This window comes from Plectropomus leopardus, chromosome 11 (genome assembly GCF_008729295.1).
Source record: "Plectropomus leopardus isolate mb chromosome 11, YSFRI_Pleo_2.0, whole genome shotgun sequence".
NCBI lineage: Eukaryota > Metazoa > Chordata > Actinopteri > Perciformes > Serranidae > Plectropomus > Plectropomus leopardus.
In genome coordinates, this window is record NC_056473.1 from 18641300 (window position 1) to 18660092 (window position 18793).

An 18793-nucleotide genomic window follows, 5' to 3' on the forward strand; every position below is an offset into this window, starting at 1 on the left:
GTCCAAACACTTGAAAACGTTATGAATTTTTTGTGTGTGTCATCTAAACCAAATCCCTGTCTCTTATCTTTTGTCCTACAGGAGAGTCCCATTTCTCTGCGAGCCAGCAGCCCTTCCTGTATTTCCAGGTGTTGTTCCTGACAGCTCAGTTTGAGGCGGCGGTGGCGTTCTTGTTTCGTGTCGAGAGACTTCGTAGTCATGCTGTGCACGTGGCGCTGGTTTTATACGAGCTGCGGCTGTTGCTGAAATCATCTGGCCAAAGCGCTCAGCTATGTGAGTGTAATCACCTTTATTTTTTAGGGTTGTTCTGACACTCAGGGAGCAATGTCAGTTAAACAAAATGTGTTGACCTGTTCTCTGCAGTGAGCCAGGAGCCTGGCGACCCTCCCATGGTACGCCGCCTCAACTTCATCCGTCTGCTCATGCTGTACACTCGCAAGTTTGAGTCCACAGATCCACGGGAAGCACTGCAGTACTTCTACTTCTTACGGTAAGTAATCCTACTCTCTCACAGTCAGATGAGCACACGAGGATGTGAAAAGAGAGGATGTGTGACAAATAATGTAATACAGATTCAGTTAGTGTTGGGATCTATTCATTTTCAGCACAATGCCTTTGTTTCTAATTCCTGCTGTGTTTGTCGTTCTGCAGCAATGAGAAAGACAGCCAGGGAGAAAACATGTTCATGCGTTGTGTCAGTGAACTCGTTATTGAGAGTCGGGAGGTGAGTGACCCACATTTGCATAGAAACAGTCTGGAAACAATGCCAACACAGTAACACAATTAATACAGCCGCAACTAATACCAGGTGCCTATTACATGATGGGCCAGCAGATGTGGCTGCCCTAGACGAGTTTTTGCACGTCACTAAATACATTAAGGAGTCATGTTTCCTAAATTAGAGGCTCAGAACATTTCCATGTAATTATTTTCCTGTGCTCCTGACCTCTTCTCGGACATCCTGATCACTAATCTGATACTTCTCTACTGAAAGTAAAACAGTTAAATCTAGCTTAGAAAAAAATTGTGTAATGTTTTTCTTTTTTTTAACTTTGTTTAAATGCCCATCAAGAAAAACAAATTAAGGTGGCGACAATAGTTTTTGCAAAATGTAGTGAATATTAAAAAAAATTCAAATCTAATTTTGCAAATAGGTTATTTCCTTTATTAGTAACAATACCTATTCAAAGATGTTATAACCATCACTTTCCTTGGTTTTGAATGTTTTATAAAGAACATGGATTACACCTATTTTACCAGAAGTAACCATTAGATACACTTGCTGACTGGACTGGATGTCAGCTGTAGTTAAATATACCACAACTCTCTTTTTTATTTAAGTAGTGTGTGATGTTTTGTGTTTAAGCGTTGTCAGTTTAAGTGAACAGAAAATAGGTATGAAAGACGAGTAATCCATTAAAGCATCACCAAAATCAGAATATTTGAAGCTTTGTAGTGAAGGATTTATTTCAGTGCAGTTAAACATTAAAGGTGTACTTATTTGTCTGCTATTACATTGTATACTTTTGTGAAGATTTTGATTTTTTTCTTTTTCACAGTTTGACATGCTGTTGGGGAGATTAGAGAAGGACGGCAGTAGGAAGGTAGGAGGATTGTTTCTCTCATCCCCTCCCATAATGTCGGTGGTTGTGTTTTTAGGACATGCTCGTACCTCTCACCTGCTGTCTAGCCATGCCTTTGCATTTATTCGTTCTCTACATTTTTTCATATTTCGTGTTTTTCCTCCGTCACTCTTTGTCTTCGCTATATGTGGGGGTTCAGTCAGCCAGACAAGGACAGAAATCTTCCCTTTCTTCGACACGTCTCCTACATGTTTTGACACTCCCCGTTTAGCAGCACTTTGTTCCCCTGTCATGGATCAAAAAGCTCTTCACAATACTTGCTTTGTAGCCAAAGTTTCTTGACATTTCTCACCGTGCCTGCAGCACTCTGTAAGATGTCTGAGAGTTTTTTATTCCCCTTAAATCCACCTTGTTGTATGTTTCATTCCACCTACACGAGTCTGGTGGATGTGCTGCATACTGACTGATCGAGGGTTGCACTGCAGTGTATTTACTATTTAACTAATGACATGTTAAATTAATATTTCAGCGATGGTTTATGGTGCTACATACATAGACTTTTTATTGGGGATTACATTTTACATTATGAGATTTTTAAGATTGTTGTGTATGACAGAGGCAACTCCTTTCATGTAGTGCATTTCATAGAAGGAGGAAACATTTTCCTAACGAGTTTATGGTCTCAATTGCTTGTTTCGAGTCTTCTTCAATACAGCATGATGTTCATTTTGTAGGTTTTGGTCCCTTTCAAAGTGAAATAGATGATAAAGCAGGATAGGCTCCAGGGCGTGCCTACCTTGTGATTAAGAAGTTGCTATTAGTTGACCTGTCAGTCAGGATTGTGGTGCAGCAATGCACCATTGACAATGCGTCAGTCAGCTCAACCTCCCATCCAAATGTGGTCACTTCTGCTTGAAAAAGAAAAACAAGATGGCAACAGCCAAAATGCCAAACTTGAGGCTTCAAAACAATAGTCCACAAACCAATGGGTGATGTCATGGTGGCCATTTCTTTAATACAGTCTATGATCAACAATCAGATTTAGTCAGAGTCAATATTTAGAAAAAGAACAATATTGATACTAGAAGTCTCTGTGCTGTAAAGCTTTGTAAATACTAGATCTCTACCCAACTCAGAATTATGTCATTCGATAGGATTTGGCAGTTCAGTACAAATATTTGCTTTGTTTTCCATTAGGGCTGGGCGATATGGTTTTAAAATAATATTGTGACATTTTCAGTCTATGTTGCGATACATGATATACTATTTCTTGATATAAACAATAAAGTTAAATAAAGTAGCTACTGTCGTATAATCAAGTTGAATACACTACTGTTATAATATTTGATAAAAATACATTTACAAAAGCCTGTCCTATTAACATGCTGCGAGCTGTAAATTCACCATTTCTTCACCTTGTGGTGCAGTCTTTCTCTCCTTGCTGTTGCCTCCAAATCTGCAACTCCCTTTACCAAACAGTAGTGTAAAAGACCACTCACTCTGCAGCAAACCTGAGGACCAAAATGTCCCCAGAAGTGCACTGCACAGAAAAAAAAATACTCCACTTGAAACAATCTCAGTCCACTGAGGATCTGATTGATGATTTGGAGCACACTGTAGCCTACAGTCTGTAGGTTTGTTGTTTATTATTGCGAATGTGTCAAGGCTGCACTTTCCTTAACAGAGTTTAATTGGAAAATAATCTGATAAGAGGAATCCGATTACTCTTTACAGTAAATCTGTCATAAAGCAAAAGCAATTTAGGCCAGCCCTTAAAGATTTCGATTAGTTAAGAATCTCAACAAGCTGGTGCAGCTGCTGTATATCTGATAAAATGTAGCAGTGGTTTTTGATGGTTGTTTTAATGTGTTGTAATAGAATTAATCACAATTAAGTTCAATTGGCTGTTTTGTTGGTGGTAAAAAGCTGCCGTTTGTGCCTGTTGGTGCTGAAGGGTTAATCTGTCTGTCACTGGTAGCAAATCAAGGGAATGCTTATTGCTTTGATGATGGTGAATTGGAAATTAGTTTTCTGACCTGTCCTAAATTAATCTGTGTGTTCCAATACCCATACTACCATACTATATAGTATGCCAAAAAGATTTAGTATGTCAGATGCAGTATGCCAAAAATACCAGTATGTTCTACTATATCCAGTCTGATATTGCAGGATGCGAGCCAGCATGCTTTTCCGGCTATTCTGACCCACAAACCTCTGCGTAGTGGACAATACGTCACATCGACTGAGCCGCAAACAGCTGACTGACAGAAGCCACAAGGATGTATAATAATAATAATAATAATAATAATAATAATAATAATGCTTAACAGAGACAAATACAAAGTCAACTAAAGTCAGTGAAACATACAGGATAAATAAAAACAATATCAGTAAAAGCAAGACAGACAAGCAGGAAATGTGGATAAATCAAACATTAAAAGCAGATTTAAAAAGGTGGGTCTTGAGGTGGGATTTGAAAGTGTGGAGGTCAGTGCAGTTTCGGAGGGGTTTGTCGAGTGAGCTCCAGAGGGTGGAGGCAGCAGCAGAGACAGCTCTGTCCCTCCAGGTCTGGCGCTTGGTCCTGAAAGGGGGAGAGAGGAGGTTCATCATCACATATGACACATATGACCGATACTGAGGAGTCTAATAGTAATATAATTGTATTATATATTAGGCCTAATTGTTTAAGTGAACAAAATAATCATAGAGATTACCTACAAAAAATGAACAAAGCAATAATAGAGAAATGCATACCTAGACTAATTTTAGTAATATAGAATATTTGAATCCACAGTCTATGCAGTTATAAATGAAGGGTTAAACTCCATACATTGCCATATAACACCAGCAGAGGTCTCCGGGTTGATCTCCATCGCTGATGAGCTCTCCAAATGGTGTTTTCTCTGATCTCCATGGTAACAGATTTTATGTGCAGGAGGGTCAAAGTTCAGTGTGTTATGAAGAGGCAGCATGTTTGTGTGCATACTGCAAGCAAATGTAAGGGCAGCCGTAGTACCTTCTAAAAGTGAAAACAATTAGTGTGCGATTTGGAACACATGACTTTGACATTGATATTGTTATTGACATTGATATTGGTTTTTCAGAGCTAGTACTGATATCAATTATTAGTAGTTAATGAGAACGATAACCAATATTTGGAACCCGTATGCAGTAACAATAAAAATGGAAATCTTTCTGTCAATATTAAGAATTTGGAATATAACAAACTCCAGCACAAAAATTTAAATGCCAATAAAGTGAAAAGTTGAATAAAAATGAAAATAGCTCCCTAAAGTATTGCAAAGTAAAAGTTCCTCCCGTGCTGACACTCTTTGTACTTTTTAAATAATTAATTAATTCAGTGATCATTAAAATAAAATGCCGATACAGAATGCCAAATATTGGCCCCAATTATCGGCATGGCCGATGATTTGACGACTCCTAATCTCTACCATCATCACTTATGTTTAGTGTAGCTGATGTGTTATTTTTCATTTTCTAATCTGTCTGGATTCCTGCTTCATAGATGCATATCCACCAGTGCTGAAAGACCAGTTGTGTGGACTTAATTTATGGACTTATTTTACAGGACAGTAACCCTCTGCTCTCCCATCAGACCTTTTATGTCCTCACTTATCTCTCCTCTTCCTCCTCCCTTTAGCCTGGAGTCATAGATAAGTTCGCCGGGGACACCAGAGCTATCATCAGTAAAGTCGCACTAGAGGCCGAGAACAAGGGCTTGTTTGAGGAGGCGGTCAAACTCTACGAGCTGGCCAAGGTGAGCAGACCTGTGTGTGCGATCTCTGCATTCATGTCCTGCACGTGTGTTTTTGCAAAGCTGTGGTCATTTGCAGCTGTTGGTTGTCACTGTGTCTCTGTCCGATGTGTCTCTGTGTAGAACCCAGATAAGGTGCTGGAGTTGATGAACAGGTTGCTGAGTCCAGTCATCGCCCAGGTCAGCGCTCCGCAGTCCAACAAGGAGAGGCTAAAAAACACTGCAGTGGCTATCGCTGAGAGGTAAAGACACACACATCATGCACTGGTTTAAATCTAATCAAAAACATCTTATGAAAACTAAATCATTTTCTAATTCCACTTCAGGTATCGTTCTCAGGGCATAGCAGGAGATAAGTCTGTTGATAGTACTTTCTACCTGCTGTTAGACCTGACAACGTTCTTTGATGAGTACCACGCTGGTCATGTTGACAGAGCCTATGACGTGAGTACAGCCCAACTTTTCCAAAGATATTTCGTCACAGACCGAGGATGCGATGCCACGATTATATATTGAAATAATGTATTTGTGTTGAATATTCAAAGCTCCTTTGTTAAAGACGTCCTTCTGTGTGTTTGTCTTTCAGGTGATGGAGCGTTTAAAGCTTCTCCCTCTCAGTCAGGACAGTGTGGAGGAGAGAGTGGCTGCCTTCAGGAACTTCAGTGATGAGGTGAGATCATGAAAAACTCTCAAAGGGACCTTCAGGTTTTGTCACAATATACAGAGCATCAAGGCCATTGCACACCACATCTGTATGTTTTGTCTAAAATTGTTGCATCTGCATTTTCTGCAGATTTTTTCCCACATCTGTCAAAAGCCTTTAAGAGAGCAATCGGAGAGCTTCTTTAAACTAGTAATAGTACAAAAAAAGACAGCGCTTTTTGGCGAAGGGACTTAAAGAACACATACAGAAAAAAACACAAACTTTGTATTTTTTTTCCCCCTTCCTTAAAGTGTCCTCTGTGTTCCCAGGTGCGCCATAACCTGTCTGAAGTGCTGTTGGCCACCATGAACATCTTGTTCACGCAGCACAAACGCCTGAGGGGGGCACCAGCAGGCACTCCAGGACGACCACAGAGGACCATAGAGGACAGAGACATGGTGAGGACACAGACTCTGATAGAGCAGAGGGACAAACTGAAACAGCTGAAAGAGATCAATATTTAATTAGAGCACAATAGATACGTATCTGTAAGGCCAATACCGATATTGATAGTTTGGAGTCAAAAAAAAATCATAAAATAACCTCCCAACCCCGACTCAGAACATACACATTTTTTAACAAGATCATTTCAATTTTGCTGTTCAAGAAAGTGACCAAAATATGTCGAGTGGAACACTTTTCGATTGCAAAATAGATCATAAATAAGGCAACACTGTTGCTCTCAAATTTATCCATTTATTTATTTATTTGGATCCTCAATAGCCACTACCAGGGAAACAACTACTATTTCTTGGGTCCACACAAGTAAATATTACATCATAAATTAAAACAAATGTATAATTTAAAATCCAAGGCAAATTGGAATGAAAATAACAGGAAAACAGGTAAAAAAAATTGTTTTTGTTTTTTTAAAGTGAAAATTAGGATAATTACAAGTATCGTCACTTTATTTTATTAGTCGGTAAAACATTTAATATAGCTAATAAATGATAGCAGTACTACCAAAATACACTGACCGAGGAAATAAAAGCATTCTACAACAAAACATGTCCTATTTGAGACGGCCTGATGCTCTGTGCCATCAGGTATTTCTCCACCCTCTAAATGGTCTGAGAAGACGTACAGAAACACTCAGTCTCCTCTCACAGCGGCAGTGTGTTAACCCTTTACATGCGTCCTCCTTCTTTAAACAGCAACTCCGCAGCCAGGCCAGAGCCCTGATCACATTTGCTGGTATGATTCCCTACAACATGGCCGGAGACACCAACGCAAGACTGGTGCAGATGGAATTACTGATGACCCACAAACACACACACACACACACACACACACACACACACACACACACACACACGCTCACAGCTACAACCAGAACTGGCATTTGGAGGCACAGTCATATTCACACACTTATGTACCATTTTGTTTTGTATAGAATAATACACCCATTGTTGTGTTGGCAGATACATCCTTAAATCATCCATCTGAATTCTCATTAATTGTCTCTTCTTTTTGTTCTGTTGTCTCGTCCCATCTCGTTTCTGTTTTGTTGTTTCATATTTGTATCTTTGATGATTTGTAATAAAAAAATAAGTGTACTTTTCAGTTGTCTTTTTATTTTAAACCACCATATGTTCATCATATTTTTTTTATCGTTTAGCCTTGTTTTTAACTAAAAAGTCATTGTTTTCTCAGTAATTTTTGCATGTGCAGAGCAGTCACTCACTCATGTCTTTGACTTTCATAGCAAGAAAGACCACCAAAGGGCAAAACACATTTTTGCATCTATGAAACTTAAAGTGGCGATAGACAGCTTTCTTTGGCATTGACTCATCATTATGAGGTAAATGAGGGCTCAATTTGTGGCAAAAAGGAAGTGCGTCAACCTATGTGCAACCAAACGTGAGGATGACAGAGCTTTTCCTCTCCCTGGTAGCTATCGGTAGCTATTCGTAGTTACCAGAGATTATCAATCAGCATGTTTACATGCACAGTTAAGTTAAGGTACAGTTATAGCTCTATTAGGCCATTTAATTGGACGACTGTATGGTATAAAAAAAGCAACAATGTACAGCTAAATGATCAAAGTCTATAAATAGGCTTTTTAAAACAACACAAGATGCTGAACTCCAGCCTTCAGCATAAAAGCCCCACACACTAACAATTCACTTCAGATCATTTATTCACACTTTGTTGCTTTTTATACCATATTACCTGACTTTCCAGTCTTATGATTATATTTCTGTTTAATCTCATAATATTACAGCTTTATTCTTGTAAATGTATATGTTTTTTCTCCTGACATTTTGACTTTTTGTCTCGAAATTATATTATTCTTGAAATCTTTTTTTGTTTTCTTTAGCATGGCCCTAATCCTCCTGCGTACCATTCAGATTGGACAGTTTTAATATTAATTTTACATTGATAATATTTACAACATTGGGCTCAATATTATGCACATAGAAAACTCTTAAACGTCTGAGACCTCATGACCTCAGAGCGTATATCTCTGTGGTGTTGATTGGGGATTGTCAGTTGTGTTTCCTCTGGTTTAACATGAGCAAGTTACTGTCTGTAATGTTTGAGTGTCGCAGGCCGTCGCCATGTCGTTTCCAAAGGCTGTAGTGCAAAAGTGTGACACTTCCTGTCCCCTGGCAGATGGTTGGTTGGCTTGAAGTCGACTGCAGGACTGGAGGGATATTTCTGTCTCTGTATCAGAGGGGGGATTTCTAGGGTAATGATAGCCATTTTTTTTACACAAATGGCAACACATTCCTCTTGAACAGTGAAGTCTCACAGTATTTGACATTATGAACAGGTTGTGAACTGCAAGTTTTATGTATTCTCTGAGAAAAGTGGCCATTTTTAGTGAATTTATCGCTGGATTCAGTGGACGTAGTCATTATTTGGCTTCATTTAAACTTTAGCCCTTTGAAACCTGAGTAAATTGGCTTGATTTCTCTTAAAAACATGGGAAGAAGCCAATGAGCAACGATGGAAATGACACAAAAATTAGAAAGAAATTAGTGATAAAGAATAAACAAGAAAATTAACTGAAAAAAGTATTTAAAAAACTAGAATCTCCTTGTAACATATGCTTTAATATGTCATTATGATCATCAGAAATGTGTTTTTCCCAACTTTTTTTTTTTTTAAAAAAAAAAGTCTAAATCTACTAATTTCATGATTTGTTAAACAGTTATCACTAAGTGGCTCATTGCATCTCTCTCCATGTTTTTGAAAGAAACTGCTCCATGTTCGAGGTTCAAAGGTATTAACGGTTGTGAAAGGCATCCAAAGGCAGCACGGGAAAACTGATGTCGCTCCAGGTTTAAAAGGGTTAAACAGTCACCTCCCAACATATTGTTCACTTAGCAGCAACCTAAAACACCATAGCAGCAACCCCTTTGGCATCTACCTTCACAGCTGAGAAAATGTCTAGCAACAGCCCACCAATGCATTCAGCAGAAAGACTGACTTCCACTGCAGTTTGCGAGCCACCAAGTGCATGCAGATCTTCAACAACAATCACCCATCATCCCCTCAGTTAAATTTGTGGCCCACACTCTCTGTCCTTCAGTCTGGCCTCAGAGAACACAGATGGAGGCTCATTCTGTCTTGGCTGCTCCACATAGGCTAACTGTACGGAGATGTTGAGTTCATCCACGGCCACGGACAAAGCTGAGCCAAGTGCTATGGGATCCATGCTGTTGTACTCCGCCCCAGTGCTGGGAGCGGAGACACACCACTGCTCCTCCGAAACTTAATGATATGCCGGACAAGCTGAAAATCACCTGGCATGTAACTTACATCAGAGGGACTATCCTCAACTAAAATCAGATGCTTATTAGTCAGTAACAGTGGAGTGATTGAGCCTGCTGCAGAGACTCCTGAACAAACAGGGTTCATTATAGCGATACTCACTTTCCTTTGTTTGGGGACCATTTTTGCAGGGGCCAGTCGAAGCAGCCCCATACATGTCTCTCGGATTTAAGGACGTTTCAAAGATTTGGGGGCATTTCTAGGATTTTAGGACGTTTCGAAGATTTCAGGACATTTCTAGGATTTCAGGATGTTTGTAGGATTTTAAGACGTTTCTCAGATTTTAGGAAGTTTCCGAGATTTTGGGACATTTCTTGGATTAAAGGATATTTCTAGGATTTTGGGACATTAGGGGCTTAGCTAGGATCTCTATCGGGGGATCCTCCACTGACACTTTCTTTTATAAACAAGCTCGATTTTGATGCTGTTTTATGCACTCTGGCACCTTATGTATACTAAATGTACAAAAACAATTCCCAGTGTGAATCACTTTTTTAGTGTAAATTAGAAAATGTTTTGGGGCCACCCAGAACTCTATCAGGGGCCAGATATGGACTGTGGGCCATAAGTTGATTATCACTGGTTTAATTGTCTTTACCTCCATGTTGAATTAGGTCTCTTTCCTATGGTTTTTGTACAGCCTGCCTTGTGTCTGTTTGTGTGTCTGTGTGTGTGTGTGTGTGTGTGTGTGTGTGTGTGTGTGTGTGTGTGTGTGTGTGTGTGAAAACATCCAGCAGCAGAAGACCAGGCTCTCAGGTGTGTGTGCCGCAGCTGGTGTTGTGAATCAGGCCGATGACAGACACCTCCTATAAGCCGGCTATTTCACAACACCAGGGTGGCACCGCACCACTCTCAACGAGACGAAGGATCACTTCAAGATGAAGCTGCTGAGGGATGCAGGAGCTGCAAGAGATAAATATGTTTTGTATCTACATGGAATTGACAATGTCCAGTGGTACAACATGAACACACAAATGAGGTGCATTTAAAAACTTGGAAATGTACTTCAATGGACACTAAACTGTTATTTGTTTTGCAGTGTGAATGAAGGTTCTTTAATCCCTCTGAAACCTGGAGTGACATCACTTTTCTTTCAGACACCTTCACTTGTGCTAAAACCTTTAAACCCTCAGCAAATTGGTGCAATTTCTTCCAAAATCATGGGAAAGGGCAATGAGCAACTTGGTAAGAAATTTCCCACAAATTACAAGGAATTGGTAGATTTTTTTTTTTTAAGCTTAAGGAAAATGTCTAGGGAAAAAAGCAAAAAGCTAGGGAAAACTTTATTTATAATGATCATATTTGTTGTTTGTTTTGTTTTTAGGTTGTTTTTTTTTTTGTTTGTTTTATTAATTTTAAGATAACATTCTTGCACATTTTTGGGCCTTCTTCCCATGTTTTTAAATGAAATCAACCCAATATGCTCAGGTTTCACAGGGTTAATTACACCTGCTGTGCTGACTTTATGGCTTTTTACCCAACCATAACATCAATTTCTGCTTGCATACTGAATGAAATAATGTCAAGATAAATTCTTCCTGTTGAGGCAAAACCAGGATAAATTCACAGGTGTTAACACACATTGTATTTCTTTTACGACAAGGTTTTTTTTTTTTTTTTTTTACCTCTGTACTCTGTTAATAAATAATTTTACAATATTTCCTTTGTAGATTTGTTCTGTTGCTGTTTGAGTCCAAATTATGTGTGAGGTTGAGGTTGCAGCAACATAATAAAACATTGATTTCCAGCTTATTTCAATTTCAAAGAATAAAAAAAAACTAGGCATCAAAAGAAAATTTATGATCAGTAAAATAAATTTTAACGGCTAAAAGCAAGGCCAAAAAATGTGTGTCACAAGGGTCCAGTGAAGCGATTTAACTGTTTGATATGCTAATTGGATCCACTGGCAGACAGCAGGGTGTATGAACAAGAACCTTCCTCACCATATGCTTTTGTTGTGGATAATAGGACGCTTCTGAAGCTTCAGACAACAGATTTTTTTTCTTCAAATTAAATAGGCGGCCAGTTGTAGCTGTTTATCCATCTTTTGTGCAAAAATCACTTCCCATCATGACCATTTCTATATTTTACCATGAAGGATCTATCAGAAAATGAGGACGTGAGAGTGGAGCCATCACTAAATGAAAAGAAACAGACACTCATTATTATCTCAGAGCATCTGATCTGCCACCAGAGATGGACTGCTGCAAACCTGCCTCATCAATCACAGTGCCTCCCTTATTATAACAACTTATTCTGGCTCTGATGTGTCCCATCAAAGACAGATGGTCTGCACCCAAAAAGACGAGAGGCCTGCCTGATGATGTCTGAGAATATGGAGTGTGGCCTCCGGCTGTGACGAGTTGGCTCTGTAGGAAATACAGTGACCCACTTTAGGTTTTCCCTTAAGACACTGTTGAACCACCCAATGTTTTGACCTGCTGACACTAAAAACCTGATTTTTTATTCCTTAACTACTAAAATCCTTTTCTAGGTCCATTTAAATGTTTGTATGATTTGGTTTAGTAAATGTAGGATCCAAAAGACATTTTTTAAGAGATCCAGTTCAGCACTGATTTCTACATTTAAGTAGAATTCCTGTTTGATTGTGGTGCTATTTCACATATTAGAAGTAGTAAAGGGGTAAACTTTCTAAACTACTTTGAGCTGATGATAGTAACATCTGGAGGAGACATTTGCATTTGCTTTCTATTTAAGGCTAAATCAACTGATGAAATGAGAAAGATTTTCATTTCGGTGTCATTACGGCAACATCTCATGTGTTGGTTTATTGATTGTTACCATGTAAGGATATGCTAAGTTGGGCATCTTCCCCCAACATACAAAATAACAATGAGTTACAGACAGACAGATTTATCAATACAGTACATACAACATTTCAGATAAAAGTGCCAACTGGAAGTGGATTAAAAATATTAGTATACTACTATAAATTATTGTCTATAAGGAGCAGGGGCGTGTCTATGAAGTGGCCTGGGTGGCATGGACCACCCCTGAAATCTGATTGGCCACCCCATTGTGCTTGGCTGTCTGCCCAATCAGTTTAAACTGTTTGACAAAGAAACTGAATTAAACTTTTTAGGTGTATTTCAGTCTTAAACCAGAGAGGCAGCAATTTAATAGAGTTTTAGAGGTTTTTTGGCACTTTATACTTGCTATTATACTATTTAGTTTGGAGGAATTATTTATTTTATTAAGTACGGAAGCTTTGTTTTACATTTGTGTGGTGTCACTCTGTTGCATTGTGATTGGTCTATTTAACATTTTAAACTAAACTAAAAAAGGGGTCTGTAAGACCCTGCAGTGTTTAAAAAAAAAACCCCACTGCAGTTAAAAAAAGAGAAAAAAGGACACGCCAGTGATAAGGAGCACGCGAGCACCAGAGCCCAAAGTGACAGGTGTTCATAATTGGGGAGCAGCAGGTGTCGTAAAGGAGGAAGACAGAGGATAGCGTCCTGTTTGACGGAAAATATCGCATTTAAAAACGAATTTTAAATATATATTTTCACGGAACACGGTACAAAAAATGATCCTCGTCGACTTGAAGGTGGGTTTAGATGAAGAAATTAAAAGTATTATGCAAAACGAAGTTAATGTTTGTGTAGCTCAGGTAAGATCGTTTTAAATGAACAAGCTAAAGTGATAATGTAGCCTGTCCAGACTGTAAATAGGTTAAATGATGTAAGACGTACACAGCTGAAGTGGAAATATTCATTCTTCTGTGCAGCTGAGCGTGGTCCTCGTGCTTCTCGTCGGCTTCACGAGCCACCGTGTTGAAGGTAAGGCTGTCTTTTTGTCCTGAAATAATTGTTATAGCTTGTCCAAGTGATATTAGTGACATTACTTGGTTTCTTGTGCAGGAGTCTGCAGTGTGGAGCATTGCACTGACCGCTCAAGATGTCTTCTGTCTAAAGACCAAAGAAGCTGCAAATGTGCCACTGGCTTTTATGCTGACCGGTGTGACAAAGGTAAGAGCATTTTGGATTATTTTACTGCGTTTTTGTTTTTTTGTTTTTCTCTCCATCTTATACTGAAAGTATTAATTTGTCACAGAAGGGGCACTGAGTTACCAGTCACTATGAAAAAAAAGTCTGATGACTTTTTGAAGATAAAACAATTCCCTAAATCAGCATTTTAATAACTCATGTTAAATTTGGTGACAGCTTTAAAAAAAGCATCTGAAACTGATGCAGGGGCTTAGATGTGATAGTTTTTAGTCACTAGCCTAGTCAATTTCCCAATGGAATCAGTAGCATCATTTTTGCCCACATCTTTCAAACTATTTGCCTCCAGTTTGTTGTGCAGGCTTAGCTGGTAAAAACCTTGGATAACATCAGCTGCCTCTCCAGAGAAACAGGAGACATCATGCAACTGTTTTCACTGGCTGAGCAATCCTGTACTCAACAGCAGAGTGACTGTTTAACCCTGTGAAACCTGCACTGACATTAGTTTTCTTGTGCTGCGTTTAGATGCCTTTTCACAAGCTCTTTGACACTTTGAAACCTGAGCAAAATGTTTTTTGGGGGGGGGCATTATATATAACTATTATTTCACTGTTATTATTAATATTTATACATTGTTTTTGTTGCTTATTTTCAGGTAACTTTTTTCCTTTTTTAATTTTGCAAATTTTTGTCTATGTTTTGTTTAGTTGCCTCCTCTATTTTTTTTTTTTTTTTTTTGAGAGAGAAATCAAACCAATTTATGTTCAAAGAATTAAAATCCTTCAAGCAGATTTCAGCACATGTAGTTGAATTACCTGTTCATCCTCCTTAAACCTAAATGTAAGTTGATGGTGTGTAGGCTACAAGACAAAATGGAAACTGCTGGCAATACTTTTTAATTTCCATTTTTGTGCACTCTATAGCCTACTGTGTTAACGTAACAGTATGTGTGTCCTCTTGTGAATCTCAGGCACTCACTCGCCTTGCACTTTTAGTTATTTTACATTTTGGTTACAGATGCACACATCAAAGTAATGTGCGGCAGAGACTACATAGCAATTCAAGCGATAGAAGATTTCTTCAAGTATCACAAGGTGCCGCTGGAGTCCCTGCACCTGCCCAACAAATCGTGTCGTGCTCAGAGAGAGGTCATCAACGGTGTGCCGTACTACACATCCAGAATATCCAAAACCAAATATCTCGCCTGCGGAGGCAAGCCGCCGGAGGTACAACTTGAGCATTATCTAGGTTAAATGCCAAGCACAAATCACAAAAGTGAAACCCTGTCATAACACTTTCTTGTTTTTCATGTTTCCCTTCTCACAGAGAAACTTTACCCACATCTCCTATTCCCTGAGTCTTCTGTCGGACCCTCAGGTTACTGGAAACATCATCAGAAATCCAGTCATTAAGATGGACTTTGCATGCGTCTATCCATACGTCAGAAGAGTCAGCCTGCCTTTCCCAGTCGTCCCCTTTTCCACGTAAGGAAGAATCTTAAATTAAGACTCTATTTATTCCGATCCACTTCAGTTTATTTGTACATAAGCAACGCTTACATATTTTCATCTGTCCATTAACAATCATGTAAACATGTTAGAGGAAAATTCTCCCCGTTCAAGTGTGTGCGTCCATGACAGGGATTCCTAAATTATTTTGTTAAGCTCACATGTGAAATTGACGGGTTGTGTGGAACCAGTGAGTCTCACTGATGGCCTGATCTGTGATCAGATCTGTGCACTGCAATCTGAAAACATTATTTTGTACAAATTGAAATTGCAGCTATTTGTAATGTTTAAAGGGATACTTCAACTTTTTCAACCAGCTTTGTATCAGAAACAATGTAGATAGTATGTGTAGGTGAACTGTGATAGACCTCTTTGCATCTAACCAGCACCTACATAGAAAAGATAGTAGTTGCATCTTTCTGCTGCAGAGATGGCCAAGTTTTTATGTGAAGACTCTTTGTATCAGTGAAATACCTCCTTTGAGATGTGCACTCAGTCACCAAACAGACCTTTTTGTTTCCTTGCCTCTTCCCGTACACACACAGTGAGGCAGTGATGCGAGTAGATGACCTCGATGCCACAATACAAATGATGTTGTTCACAGACCGCTCCTACTCCAAGGCCTACACCAGTGCTCCCACCATTGAACTCAGAGACAAGGTAACATTCATCAGCCAGTTTATCCAAATTTTAATAAAATTTTGGTGAAGCAGTTTGTATCATCTCAGTGATGGGTTTCTGTGTTCAGGTGTATGTGGAGGTGACGGTCACAGAGCCTGCAGATTTCTTCCTGCTCCGGATTAACGAGTGCTGGGCCACACAGTCTCCTCAGCCGAACACTTCAGAGGGACTCGTTCACACTCTGCTTCTGAACGGGTCAGAGGAGCTCTCTATCCACAGCTCATCACACCTTTGTCCTTTTTAAATATGAACTCCAGTCAGCTCCTCGTTTCCATCTCCTTATCCAGGTGTGTGAAGGACAGCACTGTTTCCTTCCTGAACGTGAGCGCAGGACAGTCGGGGCGTAACGGAGAAAGTTCAACCATTCGCTACAGCTTCGACATGTTTCGCTTCACAGCAGAACCTCCCGAGCTCTATCTGCACTGCACCGTTCAGCTGTGTGAGCCAGACGACCACAAGTCCTGCACACCCGTGAGCTCACTCATCTTACTTACTTGGTATAGAGAAGCCCCAGGGATGTTTTTCCGTAGGCCAACCCGGCAGCTGTTACTGGTTCCCTCGTCAAAAAGCCTATGAGATTTTTCCATTGGATTTGAATCACTGCAGAAAATAAGCTCTGTGGTAAACAAACGTTTACGATACCTATATGTTTTGCTCAGTAAGATTACCGTCACAAATGAACACCCCTTTAGGATTTTTGAAGCCTAAATGTAATCGCCGAAAGTAAAAAGCTCATTTTAAGCTTTAAACCAACTACACAACAATGGCGTCATCACTAGTGCGAGGCTGTTAAAGCCGTGTTCAACGCAGCTTGTTGTGATGACATTCTGTATTCTCATTTAGTGACTTGTGAGCAATCTCCTTTTTTAAGACTCATGAAAGCTTCAAAGTTCACAGTGTGGTGTATCCTGACTTATTTTGTGTCGAGGAACAAAATGTGAAATTCTCTTCATCTTGTGTAAACCACAGACCTTATTTATGGCAACTAACCAAAAACCCATTCAAACTTTCTTTTTTCTACCGTCAGGTAGTGATCCACTTATTTGTAGCTTTTATAGAAAAAGCTGATTGCCCATAAATCTCCAACACTGAATGAAAATACTATCATATATAGGTAGGGATGCTTGGTAATAATGGCACGTCATCGGTATCAGCAGATATTGGCTTTAAAACTAAATATCGGAATCAGCCAACATGCTGATTTCTGCCGATATAACAAACCTTTTTTTTTAAGTTGACAAAGTGAACATGTACAAAACATCATGCCTAAGCTGAAATATTTTTCTTATTTTGCGCAATAAATTACATACACTGAAAAGCGTTGTATATGATGTCTGTATCTGCTGGCGGACCATCATAATGAGAGTATGCATTATATGATAATTCCACTACAGATGAGACTTGATGATCACTAAAATTAGGTGGGCAAAAAAAGTAGATACGATGTATTAGTTGTCAGCCAAATGAGTTGTCATATATCTGCATATCAGCAAAAAAATCCAATTTCATGCATCCCTATATAAAAGATTTCTTGACTTGGCTTTCTTTTTTTTCCACTTTTCTCATGTCCCCTGTGTTTTTCTGTACAGAACTGTAATTCAATCAGTAAGAGAGAAGCGGTGAGAGCCGCCCCCACTCTGGGCCTCCTGTCTTATGGACCCATCAGGGTTGAAATGCCGGACAGACCTCAATCCAGTAAGCTCCTGTTTCTCTGTCACTGTTGCCATATTTCTACCCCTGCACGACCAAAAGGTCATTGCTGCGTCAGCCCTTCCCATTGTCTTTTTTTTCTCTGTAGGCTTCATTGGAAGTGATACTTTCCCACTGCGGGTACCACAGTTATCTCTTTGGCTTTTGTTTCAGGCATACTGACATCGGTGGTGCTGCCTGTAGCAGGTGTCTGGACTGTGGGCTTCTTCCTCATCATCCTCATCACTGTGGCCAAGGCAGGCAGCAGGAGGCTCGCACAAACGGAGGAGCACTGACAACAACAATGCTGCTGTTGGCAGCTTGAATAAAACTTCAAAAAGCATCCATATCTTCTTTTATTCCTGTCCCGATATATAAGTCCCAAAACAGATGGTGTGTCACAGCAAGGTGAAGCAGCTTGGTTTTGAGTCACGGTGACCTTTGCTTTCAGCAGCAAAATTTAAGTTTTGTGTCAAATGCAGTAATACAACTGGATATTGTGTAAATTAAGGTGTGCAAGTAAACTCAGTTTGCTCCATGTTGGCTCATTCCAATTTTAGTTTTAACAGAGTCAAGAACACGGTTAAAGAGTCTGGGAGTTAAATTGCCAACTGCAGAACCTGTGCAGGTCTTAAAAATAACCTTTTCCACTTTGTTTTACTTGCAAAGTAATGCAACAATAGCAAATAATAATGACAGTAACAGTATTCCCAATGACAAGTCGTGTTTTTATTTATTACTGCAGCTAGATATAATAATTCATAAGAGACATTCTCTGGAGAAACGATTCAGTGCATATGTGCACAGACATGCATATAGAAAAAAAAGTTTACTGTCTGATAACCACAGAATAGACTGAAAATGTTGCTGTTATGTCTGGGAGCATTTGCATATAAATTAACAAAAGCAACAGTACGGCTGCAAAAAAAATCAAGGGTGTGTGGGCCTACTTCCTCTAATCTTGTTGCTGCAAACAGACAGATTTTTAATTGTAAGGAGAGCCAAGATTTTGTGATAAATTTAAAGTACAAATGTCAGTCATTGAAAAAAAAATCAGCTTTATTTTTAAAATGGAAAAAAATGCATATATACAGTATGTTTGATGTAGT

At 39.2% G+C, this 18793-nt stretch overlaps 2 protein-coding genes across 2 annotated transcripts in view; both read left to right on the forward strand.

The window, feature by feature from the left end:
- The window catches only part of nup93 (nucleoporin 93), a gene marked incomplete at its 3' end in the record, with an annotated part of 38145 nt that extends 30822 nt beyond the window's left edge, over positions 1 to 7323 (forward strand). The window contains exons 13-22 of the mRNA XM_042496072.1: positions 82 to 273; positions 364 to 490; positions 652 to 724; positions 1560 to 1604; positions 5245 to 5361; positions 5482 to 5600; positions 5685 to 5802; positions 5945 to 6028; positions 6331 to 6459; positions 7216 to 7323. Of these exons, the coding sequence (XP_042352006.1) occupies positions 82 to 273; positions 364 to 490; positions 652 to 724; positions 1560 to 1604; positions 5245 to 5361; positions 5482 to 5600; positions 5685 to 5802; positions 5945 to 6028; positions 6331 to 6459; positions 7216 to 7323 (1112 nt within the window). The remainder of the gene's footprint in view (positions 1 to 81; positions 274 to 363; positions 491 to 651; positions 725 to 1559; positions 1605 to 5244; positions 5362 to 5481; positions 5601 to 5684; positions 5803 to 5944; positions 6029 to 6330; positions 6460 to 7215) is intronic.
- Positions 7324 to 13139: 5816 nt separating this feature from the next.
- Positions 13140 to 18040, forward strand: zpd (zona pellucida glycoprotein d). The gene is made up of 10 exons (XM_042496573.1): positions 13140 to 13409; positions 13590 to 13641; positions 13723 to 13830; positions 14824 to 15032; positions 15133 to 15290; positions 15860 to 15974; positions 16063 to 16190; positions 16283 to 16466; positions 17585 to 17690; positions 17859 to 18040. Exons 1-10 carry the CDS (start codon positions 13389 to 13391, stop codon positions 17978 to 17980), a joined length of 1203 nt encoding a protein of 400 aa, XP_042352507.1. The 5' UTR covers positions 13140 to 13388; the 3' UTR covers positions 17981 to 18040.
- Positions 18041 to 18793: the final 753 nt, after the last annotated feature.